This window comes from Heptranchias perlo, chromosome 7 (genome assembly GCF_035084215.1).
Source record: "Heptranchias perlo isolate sHepPer1 chromosome 7, sHepPer1.hap1, whole genome shotgun sequence".
NCBI lineage: Eukaryota > Metazoa > Chordata > Chondrichthyes > Hexanchiformes > Hexanchidae > Heptranchias > Heptranchias perlo.
Window position 1 is genome coordinate 19,958,339 of NC_090331.1, and position 12,426 is coordinate 19,970,764.

A 12,426-nucleotide genomic window follows, 5' to 3' on the forward strand; every position below is an offset into this window, starting at 1 on the left:
GAAACAATTATGTTCTATAACTCTGCCCAATTTCCTGATTGCACCCAAATTGGATATTCTACCCCTTTAATTGTGCTCACTCACACTTTCTCCCCATTCTCTCTTCTTTCCTCCTTTTTGCTTTAATTTTAACGACTTTTTTCTTTCTAATGTAACATAAGCTACCTTCTATGACCTATTTCTAACATTAATATTTATTTGTGGTCTTTGGAGTCTGAGTTTGCCAAAGTAAGTAAGCTGAATTGTGGTGCTTTAAAGGTTAATCAAGTATACTCCCAAATAGCAATCCCAATCTCTCTCTAACTCAGCTGGAAACACAGATATGATAAGCTCTACAATATAGCAAACACAGAAATGTTAAAATTCCTGCAGAAAGCTTCACCACTGACCACGATAAACCCCAAACAGCATCCCCTTCTGAATATACCAGTCATTAATTTGACTGACAGTATCAAAATATTTGTAGATTTTTCCCAACGTGAATAGCTACAAATTGCTAACATCATGATATATATTTCAAAAGGTGAAAGTACAATAAAAATGGGCTAGAGCACTATTTTTTGGCTTCCGCGTAGTTTTGAACCCAGCCCAGAATGATGAGGTAACATTCCTTTCTGTCTGCTGCCGGTAAGAGTCTTGCTTGGAATGCGTTTGGGCAGTCTCAACCCAACTCTTAGTGGTTTCAACCCACAGCACAAAACTAACCACAATCTGACACTAAATTAGTTGTCTTGTTCCATGAGGTGACAAGACTGGTTAGTATCGCAAATGAGAATGTTATACTGGCCCCACGGGGGGCCCTTCTGAGGTTATGGCACATTGTGCGGCAGCAGTGGATAAAACTGACTTCCGACAACTTGACACTAACAGTGCAAAATTGGGGTAATTACTGAAATGGTTTTCAACATTATGGAAAACACCTGCAGGATCATCGGGCTGACTTTAACTAAAATAGTTCCTCACCAGCAGACTGTGTAATTTTGAAACGCTGCTCCATACACTGGCGAAACTGTTCCATCATTAGTGGTTTGAACAAAATAATCCTTATCAGAGACAGTGAAGGTTGATTGAAGCCTCCCACATAATCATTTATTGCATCCAGCAGTGCATTGGCAACATCACTGGGATTCAATTTTCCTTTCCCTAAACAAAAAGGCAGCAGATTTGTGTGGTTAAATACAGTGCAATGAGAAAGTTCAACAAAACAAAGGCTGTAAGGTAATCAAACTATTAAAATCCTTGATTACATTGTTTTGCCATCAATTATTTCTAATGTATTTTGATTTTCAATTTTTACTGTAATTTTCTCCCCTCCCATCCTCCTCTTCTGAAGGCATTGACTCTTCAATGGGGTACAGTTCCACAGACTGCAGTTAACTTACAGTACTTCGCTCAACTGACCATTCTTCATATGTAAGCCTAAACAGTGAGTGACAGCATGCTATTTGGTCATGGAGGGTGGAACCACAATAGAACCTTATCCTGTAACAATCCAGATTTCACACTTTCTTTTTTTAAAATTCGTTCATAGGATGTGGGCATCGCTGGCAAGGACTGCATTTATTGCCCATCCCCAATTGCCCAAGAAGAAGCCATCTTCTTGAAACGCTGCAATCCATGTGGTGAAGGTTCTCCCACAGTGCTGTTAGGTAGGGAGTTCCAGGATTTTGACCCAGTGACGATGAAGGAACCGCGATATATTTCCAAGTTGGGATGGTGTGTGACTTGAAGGGGAACGTGCAGGTGGTGGTGTTCCCATGTGCCTGCTGCCCTTTACAGCTGCAAATTTTAAAATGCTGGGTGCTTCTGAGCTGCAGCCTAAAACTGACAAACAAATTCTAAACTGTAAATTTGCCTCACCAAACTACTAAACTCGGACTCTGTTTACTTTTAGCAATTGCACGTTATGACCTTAAAGTAACAAGTCAGCTTAAATGGCGTCCAGGGCTGCGAACTGCTTGGGGAAAAGATGGAAGTCAACTTTTAAAAAAAGTTTTAAAAACAGGGATTTTAAAGCTTTACAGAATCTTAATTTCTCCACCAATTTGGATTTTTTTCTTTACTATTGTCAACTACTTTGCGACTGGCCCTCTTACCTTCTCCCTGGGGCTGCCTCCCCGCTTCAGAGAGAGCACAAATGAGTTTCCCATTATGGATTACCCTTTAACTTAGCTTCATGAATGAAAAGGAATAGGAAGATACAATTTTACAGCATAGATGGAGGTTAATCAGCTCATCATGACTGTGTCAGCTCTCTGAAAGAGCTATCCACTTAACTCTATTCTCTTGCGCTTTCTCCTTGTTTTTTTTTCCTTTTCAAATATTCCACTTTCCTTTAAAAGCTACTATAGATTCTTCTTCCTTTGATGGATTATTCCATGTCCTAGCAAGCTACTGCGTTTTAAAAAAAAAATCTCCTAACCTCTCCCTTCATTCTTTTGGTGGTGATCTTAAATTTATGCTCTCTGGTTACCAACTTATTGACCAGTGGAAAGAGTTTTTTTCCCTATTTACCTTATCAAAACACTTCATAATTTTGAACACATTTATCAGATCTCCTAATAATCTTCTCTAATCTTCTCTGCTTTAAACGAAAATAACATGAATTGACAACTGAAGTTTTTCATCCCTGATACATCTCAGCGAATCTCTTCTGCGCCCTCTTCATTTGCAGAATCTACCAACCTGTCTGTTCTCCAAAATCCGCATTAACTCTTCACAGTTAACCATGTTCTGTAGGCAGTGAACACAGGAAGAGGAACAGAGCGAGGCCAATCTGAAGAGTCTGCACTGGAGACCCATGCCGCCTGCCCACCAGGACCCACATGTGAGGATACAGGGCGAGGTACAATTACCTGCCAAAGGAGAAGCAACTAGCAGCCTGAAGAGGGCAACCTTTTCCTGGCTGCAATTATTAAAGTCAGGCTGACCCCTAATACTTCTGTGGGGTCAACACACTTGATTTTGGGCAGGCACTAATGGGGCCACGCTGTTATTCCACTTGGGTTTTTGCTTGAGCAGAAAATCTAGATTTAAAGCTTTAATTTCTCTAATGTTTTCTCATAGCTCATTTCATTTACAATTGGGCCCAGTCTTGTACTTCTCTGTATGCATATATGGCCTTTTTTGTAGCATGATGAGTGAAAATGAACAACCTACACAACACGTTTTTAAAATTCATTCTCAGGATGTTGGCATTGCTAGCAAGGCCAGCATTTATTGCCCATCCCTAGTTGCCCTTGAGAAGGTGGTGGTGAGCCTTCCTCTTGAATCACTACAGTCCATGTGGTAAAGGTGCTTTCACAATGATGTTATGTAGGGAGTTCCAGGATTTTGACCCAACGACCCAGTCTGGCAGCTCTGTTCTTTTGGATTTGGCTAGTGAAATTGAAGTCAATGCGAATCAGGGGGAAACCTCTCCAGTGGTTGGAGTCATACCACAAAGGAAGATGGTAGTGGTTGTTGGAGGCCAATCATCTCAGCCTCAGGACATTGCTGCAGGAGTTCTTCAGGGCAGTGTCCTAGGCTCAACCATCTTCAGCTGCTTCATCAATGACCTTCCCTCCATCATAAGGTCAGAAATGGGGATGTTCGCTGATGATTGCACAGTGTTCAGTTCCATTCGCAACCCCTCAGATAATGAAGCAGTCCGTGCCCGCATGCAACAAGACCTGGACAACATCCAGGCTTGGGCTGATAAGTGGCAAGTAACACTCGCGCCAGACAAATGCCAGGCAATGATCATCTCCAAAAAGAAAGAATATAACCATCTCCCCTTGACATTCAATGGCATTACCATCGCCGAAACCCGCACCATCAACATCCTGGGGGTCACCATTGACCAGAAACCTAACTGGACCAGCCACATAAATATTGTGGCTACAAGAGCAGGTCAGAGGCTGGGTATTCTGTGGCGAATGACTCACCTCCTGACTCCCCAAAGCCTTTCCACCATCTACAAGCCGCACTTGCCTGGATGAGTGCAGCTCCAACAACACTCAAGAAGCTTGACACCATCCAGGACAAAGCAGCCCACATGATTGGCACCCTATCAACCACCGTAAACATTCATTCCCTCCACCACCAGCGCACAGTGGCTGCAGTGTGTACCATCCACAGGATGCACTGCATCAACTCACCGAGGCTTCTTCGACAGCACCTCCCAAACCTGCGACCTCTACCACCTAGAAGGACAAGGGCAGCAGGCACATGGGAACAACACCACCTGCACGTTCCCCTCCAAGTAACACACCATCCTGACTTGGTTCCTTCATCGTCGCTGGGTCAAAATCCTGGAACTCCCTACCTAACGGCACTGTGGGAGAACCTTCACCACACGGACTGCAGCGGTGTTCAAGAAGGCGGCTCACAACCACCTTCTCAAGGGCAATTAGGGATGGGCTATAAATGCTGGCCTCACCAGCGACGCCCACATCCCAAGAACAAATTTTTAAAAAAGCTTGGTTAGTGGTTGTACTACTGAGCCACTCTTGGTGATGGACATTGAAGTCCCCCACCTTTGCCTTTGATACCCTCAGTGAATCCTTTAAGTGGATGCGTGTTGATTCATCAGCTGAAGGAGGGTGGTAGGTGGTAATCAGTAGGAGATTTACTTGCCCATGTTTGACCTGAAGCCTTGAGACTTCATAGAGTCCAGAGTAAATGTTAAGGACACCCAGGGCCACTCCCCCTGACTGTTTACCACTGTTCCCTCACCTCTGGTGGGTCTGTCCTGCTGGTGGGACAGAACATACCCAGGGATGGTGATGGAGGAGTCTGGGATGTTGACTGATAGATGTGATTCTGTAAGCATGACTAAATCAGGCTGTTGCTTGACTAGTCTGTGAGACAGCTCTTCCAACTTTGGCACCAGTCCCCAGATGTTAGTAAGGAGGACTTTGCAGGGTTGACTGGGCTGGGTGTGTCTTTGTAGTATCTTGATTCGATGCCTAGGTCACCACCGAGTGGTCGGTCTGATTTTATTCTTTTGTTCATTTCTAGCAGCTTGATACAACTGAGTGGCTTGCTAGGCCACTTCAGAGGGCAGTTAAGAGTCAACCACATTGGTGTGGGAGCTGGAGTGACATATAGGCCAGACCGGATAAGAACGGCAGGTTTCCTTCCCTAAAGGACACTAATGAACTAGTTGGGTTTTCCACGATTTGACAGCTTCGTGGTCACTTTTACTGGTCCCAGCTCTTTTTTTATTTCCAGATTTTGTCGTTTTTTTTAATTGAATAGTCAAAGAGGCTGGGACTATCCCTCATGGACATTTTCCTGGAAACTTTCAATGTCACCACTTGGTTCTGTGCTTTAACTGTGTGGGAAAGAGATATCTTCCAAATGATTTCCTGGATTGTGCAGCTGAGAATAGTAAACAATCAGCAGGAGGCCTGAGTGTAAAAAGGAGCAAAGATTGTGTTTCAAACTTGTGTTTTGTACTTGGGAGTACAATAGTGTCACACTGGAGTTACTGGATCATCTTATACTATATATTTTCTATAACACAAATGTTAGTATAAAGGCACTTGATATACCACATACATTTTGTACTAAAACCTACCTGTTCCCATTGCTGGGAAAGACACAGAACTTATTTTTAGCTTTTCACATTCCTTCAGAATCTTGCCAATAGATGCTTTTATATTTTTCGTTTTAGTCCACCCAACCAAATGTAGAATGTATTTTACTCGAAGATTTCCTGCCTTTGTGGTTATAATATTATCACAGCTTTGGTCTCCTATGACGGAAAAAAGATAAATCTGACTTAGCTCAAAATTACTTCCATTGTCATCAATTCAATAACACGTTGGTAGCACATAGTTAATCTCACTCTGTAAATTCAAAAGCTGATGAATGTGTTTCTAAAAAAGGTATTTCATCCAGAACCTCACAAGATCCTATGTCGTGGTCCATATTGGTACCAACGACAAAGGTAAAAAAAAGGGATGGGGTCCTGCAAGGTGAATTTAAGGAGTTAGGAGATAAATTAAAAAGCAGGACTTCAAAGGTAGTGATCTCAGGATTAACATAGCCACCCCACCTGCTAGTGTGTATAGGAACAGGAGAATAGACCAGATGAATGCGTGGCTGCAGGGATGGTGTAGGAGGGAGGGATTTAGATTCCTGGGACATTGGGACCGGTTCTGGGGAAGGTGGGACCTGTACAAGCGTGACGGGTTACACCCGAGCAGGACCGGGACCAATGTCCTCGCGGGGGTGTTTGCTAGTGCTGTTGGGGAAGGTTTAAACTAGAGTGGCAGGGGAATGGGAACCTGAGCGGGGAGTCAGAAGGGAATAAAGTTGAGAGCAGCAAGAGAGGGGAAGACCCAGGGGAAATCTACAATACAAATAGTACAAACAGTTGTTCAAGAACAAGTGAAAGGGAAAAGCGTAGAGCAGCGGAAAGAAAGTGTACTTTAGGCACGACAGATAAAATAAAAACTAGAAGGCGTAAGGCGATTAACCCAGCATCAAAGCTGTGGCAGGGGGTTGGGAACCTGAGCAGGGAGACAGAAGGTATGGAGTAAAAGGTAAAGTGTTAAAAAAGGAAAAAGCAGGAACTAAGTGTCACAAAACATATTTGAAAGTTCTTTATCTGAATGCACGTAGCATTCGTAACAAAATGGACGAGTTAACGGCACAAATAACTAAGTATGGGTATGATCTTGTGGCCATTACAGAAACATGGCTGCAGGGTGACAACGACTGGGAATTAAATATGCCAGGGTATTTAACAATCAGGAAGGACAGGCAGGAAGGAAGGGGAGGTGGGGTGGCTATGTTAATAAAGGAAGGAATCACTGTAATACAGAGAAATGATATTGGGACAAAGGATCAGGATAATGAAACAGTTTGGGTAAAGATAAGGAATAATAAAGGGAAAAAAACACTAGTGGGCGTAGTATATAGGCCTCCTAATAGTTGCAACTCTGCTGGAAGAAGTATTAATCAGGAAATTGTCGGGGCATGTAATAAGGGAACAGCTATAATTATGGGGGATTTTAACTATCATATTAACTGGACAAATCAAATTGGGCAGGGCAGCCTTGAGGAAGAGTTTATTGAGTGCATTAGGGATGGATTTCGTGAGCAGTATGTAACTGATCCTACAAGGGGGCAAGCAACCTTGGACCTGGTCCTGTGTAATGAGCCAGGATTAATTAATAATGTCCTAGTTAAGGATCCCCTTGGAATGAGTCATAGAGTCATAGAGTTATACAGCACGGATAGAGGCCCTTCGGCCCATCGTGTCCGCGCCGGCCATCAAGCCCTGTCTAATCTAATCCCATATTCCAGCATTTGGTTACATTCCATATCCAATTAGAGGGTGAGAAGGTTGGTTCTCAAACAAGTGTACTGAGCTTGAATAAAGGAGACTATGATGGTATGAGAGCGGAATTGATTAAAGTGGACTGGGAAAATAGATTAAAGGGTAAGACGGTACATGAGCAGGGGTGTTCATTTAAGGAGTTATTTTACAACTTTCAAAAAATATATATTCCACTGAGGAAAAAAGGGTGTAAAAGAAATGACAGCCATCCGTGGCTAAGTACAGAAATTAAGGATAGTATCCGACTAAAAACAAGGACATATAAGGTAGCCAAACTTAGTGGGAGGATAGAAGATTGGGAAGTCTTCAAAAGACAGCAAAAAGTAACTAAAGGATTGATTAAGAAAGGGAAGATAGATTATGAAAATAAATTAGCAAAAAATATAAAAACAGACAGCAAGAGTTTCTATAGTTATATAAAAAGAAAAAGGGTGGCTAAGGCAAACATAGGTCCCTTAGGGGATGAGACCGGGAAATTAATGGTGGGAAACATGGAGATGGCAAAAATGCTGAACAAATATTTTGTTTCAGTCTTTATGGTAGAGGACACTAAGAATATCCCAACACTGGACAAACAGGGGGCTCTAAGGGGGGGGGGAGGAGCTAAATACGATTAAAATCACTAAGGAATTGGTACTCAGTAAATTAATGGGACTCAAGGCGGATAAATCCCCTGGACCTGATGGCTTACATCCTAGGGTCTTGAGGGAAGTGGCAGTAGGGATTGTGGATGCTTTGGTCATAATTTTCCAAAATTCTCTGGACTCGGCAAAGGTCCCGGCAGATTGGAAAACTGCTAATGTAACACCCTTATTTAAAAAGGGTAGTAGGCAGAAGGCTGGAAATTATAGACCAGTTAGCCTAACATCTGTGGTGGGTAAAATTTTGGAGTCTATTATTAAGGAGTCAGTAGCGGAACATTTGGATAAACATAATTTAATAGGACAAAGTCAGCATGGCATTACGAAGGGGAAGTCATGTCTGACAAATTTGCTTGAGTTCTTTGAGGACATAACGTACAGGGTGGATAAAGCGGAACCAGTGGACGTAGTGTATTTAGACTTCCAGAAGGCATTCGACAAGGTGCCACATAAAAGATTATTGCTCAAGATAAAGAATCACTGGATTGGGGGTAATATTCTGGCATGGGTGGAGGATTGGTTATCTAACAGGAAGCAGAGAGTTGGGATAAATGGTTCATTCTCGGACTGGCAACCAGTAGCCAGTGGTGTTCCGCAGGGGTCGGTGCTGGGTCCCCAACTCTTTACAATCTATATTAACGATTTGGAGGAGGGGACCGAGTGGAACATATCTAAGTTTGCAGATGATACAAAGATGGGAGGGAAAGTAGAGAGTGAGGAGTACATAAAAAACCTACAAGGGGATATAGACAGGCTGGGTGAGTGGGCAGAGATTTGGCAGATGCAATACAATATTGGAAAATGTGAGGTTATGCACTTTGGCAGGAAAAATCAGAGAGCAAGTTATTATCTTAATGGCAAGAAACTGGAAAGTACTGCAGTACAAAGGGATCTGGGGGTCCTCGTGCAAGAAAATCAAAAAGTTAGTATGCAGGTGCAGCAGGTGATCAAGAAGGCCAACGGAATGTTAGCTTTTATTGCTAGGGGGATAGAATATAAAAACAGGGAGGTATTGCTGCAGTTATATAAGGTATTGGTGAGACCGCACCTGGAATACTGCATACAGTTTTGGTGTCCATACTTAAGAAAAGACATACTTGCTCTCGAGGCAGTACAAGAAGGTTCACTCGGTTAATCCCGGGGATGAGGGGGCGGACATATGAGGAGAGGTTGAGTAGATTGGGACTCTATTCATTGGAGTTCAGAAGAATGAGAGGCGATCTTATTGAAACATGAAGTGGCTTGATCGGGTGGATGCGGTAAGGATGTTCCCAAGGATGGGTGAAACTAGAACTAGGGGGCATAATCTTAGAATAAGGGGCTGCTCTTTCAAAACTGAGATGAGGAGAAACTTCTTCACTCAGAGGGTGGTTGGTCTGTGGAATTTGCTGCCCCAGGAAGCTGTGGAAGCTACATCATTGAATAAATTTAAAACAGAAATAGACAGTTTCCTAGAAGTAAAGGGAATTAGGGGTAACGGGGAGCGGGCAGGAAATTGGATATGAATTTAGATTTGAAGTTAGGATCAGATCAGCCATGATCTTATTGAATGGCGGAGCAGGCTCGAGGGGCCGATTGACCTACTCCTGCTCCTATTTCTTATGTTCTTATGTTCTTATCACAAGCTAGTTATGGATGAGGAATGCCATTCAGTCCAATTAAATTCATCCATCCAGAATAACCCCGAAATCTCCCCATTCCAGCATCCAATTGTTTCTTAAATGATCCAAAGGTTATTGACTTCACTGCTCCATCTGGAAGTCTATTCCATGTGTTGATCACTCTTTGTGTGAAGGAGAATTTCTTGATATCAGTTCCTCATAATAGTTTGACCTTCTAATAGTTTGAAGTTGCCTCTCCTTGTCCTATTCTTTCAATTTAATTTTATATAGTATTTTAGAATTACCATTTTCACTCCCTTAACTATCTTATATACCTCTATACGGTCACCTCTCAGCCACCTCCTTTCCAGGTTGAAAAAAACAACTTTCTCCCTTTTTTTCCCTCATAACTCTGACCTTCGACACTTGAGAATAGCCTTGTGGCTCCTCTCTGCACTGCCTCCAACTCTGGTCTGTAGTATTCATGGTGCCATCTGACCAGAGCACTGTATAGTTTGATCATGATTTCCTCTGGCTTGTATTCTGTTGGCTTTGTTGATTGCTGCTCTGCATTGGTAGGAAATGTTTAACATAGACTCTCCTAAGACTCCTAGATCTCTTTCAACTTCTTCCTTAGCTATCTCACCACCATTCTTGGAGTACATGTGTTGCCCATTTTTTCTTCCTATGTGCAGTAATTTGCACTTATCTACATTACATTTCATCTGCCATTGTTCGGTCCAGATACAAATTTCAAACTGAAAATGTTCCATTAAGCAAACAGAAAATGATACCTCAAGCCACGTTTTAGCTACTGCTCCTGCTTCAGAATATTTTTAGTAACAGTTGTTAATTGTGTAGATTTTCATTTCAATTCATGTTTTAAGAACCAACCTATATTATATCAAAGCCTTTATTGTAACTAGGTCTTCTGTATTCAAATGTAATTTTATAATATTGATTAAATCTCATTTAAAAATAATTTTAAAATGTCCTCTTGTACCTTCTGAACTTTGGGGCTGGTGCTAGTTTTATTTTTGAGCCCATTATCTTGCAACAGGTGGCTGCTAAACCACTATTCTTACCATAAAATGTTTCATGCTGAGCTTGCATTTACCCACAAGAAGAGACAGATGCCATGCAATTACTCACCGAGTTGCTCACATTCATCCACTAATGATTGGCCAGCTGCTTTTAGAATAGCATTAGAAACTCCTGCAAGGTAGAGAAGTTAATTATTGGTGCTGAAAGGCAATTACAATTTTTGAAAGATCTCAACTTTTGTACTTAACATCTGTATATTTCAATGGATTTTTACTCAGCAAAACAGCAAAGCAAAATAGTTACATACAAATTATGTGCATAAAATGAATCCCAGTCACTTAAAGCAGCATGTTCTCCAGGCATGTTTGACGGGGGAATTACCCAATCACCTTCATTCAGGCTGGGAATAGTGGTGTCACTATATGCAGCCCTTTTTTTCTGATGGTATATCAGTCTCCAATGAGGGCATGCATCCTCTTTTTTTCTCCATTCTCTGTCCTGGAAGGAACCCCTTTCTCTTGGTCAGATGTCTCCTGTAGGCAGCAGGCCAGGGTGGACAGCCTGCTTCCAGGCCACTGCTTTTAGCTGGCTTTAGCCTTGGGTTAGGGAGACAGAAAAATCAGCCAGCGTTCCCACTCCCAATAACTATCCTGTGACACCAGCTGGAGTGTGCATGTGTGGACATCAGATGAGGACAAGATTGGGCTTAACTGTGAAGCCCTCAGTGTATAATGGCTTGCCAACACTCGCTGTCAAGGCTGATGTACAAATACAGCATCTAATTAATGGATATTTTAGGATGTGTTAACGGTGTACGTAGTCTTGCATTACAAAGCGTATTTGAGATAAAACAGAACAGAAAGTATTCTGGCCTAAAATCAATGAGAAACTACATATCATTTGCAGCCTGATCTATCAGTTTTATACATAACATTCTCAGTAATTTTTTTTTGAAGGAAAGGTTATGCTTTTGACATACAGATGATGTAAATAACTAGATAGTTTGTACGGAAGAACAACTGCAACGATTTATCGACCAAGCCGTTGATCTTTATCTGCTCATTCCCCATCACCAGGGTGCATCACTGTGGCAGGCTAGGCACTGCGGCATCCAGTCAGAATAATTTCTCAAACTCTATGACTACATTATAAAACTTTTATTTAAATGATTAGTTTGTACAGGAGTAACTAGTCTGACAATGGATGATTCTGGGCTGGTTGAAATATGTCACAATTTTATACTTTCATGACTACTGACGTCTGAAACTTGCCTTTCTTCTTGTTAGACATCAAACAGATGTTATATTTGCATGTTAAATCCTTCAAATCCAGTATCTAATTTGAAAACTAAATAGTGTGAGCTCTGCCTCTCTGGACTGATACAACCTCATCTCAGATGTTGACTTGAGATCAAAGCTGCTTTGAAGTTTAGGCACTAAACTGGCAAACAGGCTCTACTGGACTCTAAAGAAAAGGATCTCACTCACTGTCCTTGATCACCCAAATAGCTTGTACTATTTTATCATTTGCTAATTTTTTTTTTGTAGTACCCAGGGAAGGTAACTGAAAACTGCTGCGTGGGAGGGTAAGTGAATTATGGGCTAGGGGAAGAAATGATGGGAGTGATCACGAATGGCCTTTCCCCCGCCCCCCCCCCCGCCCCGCCCCAGATATACAGACTCACAGCGCCACCCTTAGTATAAACTGAGTGATTTTACAAGCCAGTAGAGGCATCAGAACAGGACATCCAAAAACTCCAAATGGGTATTGGGCCAAGATGTTTCTTCACAAGGTAGCCTTCCTATTC

The 12,426-nt window shown here is 42.1% G+C and overlaps 1 protein-coding gene across 1 annotated transcript in view; it reads right to left on the reverse strand.

Moving 5' to 3' along the window:
• Positions 1–12,426, reverse strand: part of parp14rs3 (poly(ADP-ribose) polymerase family member 14-related sequence 3) — a 98,971-nt gene that overhangs the window by 18,587 nt on the left and 67,958 nt on the right. Inside the window, exons 19-21 of the mRNA XM_067987154.1 lie at positions 10,728–10,790; positions 5,564–5,740; positions 964–1,143 (exon numbers count right to left, since the gene is read on the reverse strand). Of these exons, the coding sequence (XP_067843255.1) occupies positions 964–1,143; positions 5,564–5,740; positions 10,728–10,790 (420 nt within the window). The remainder of the gene's footprint in view (positions 1–963; positions 1,144–5,563; positions 5,741–10,727; positions 10,791–12,426) is intronic.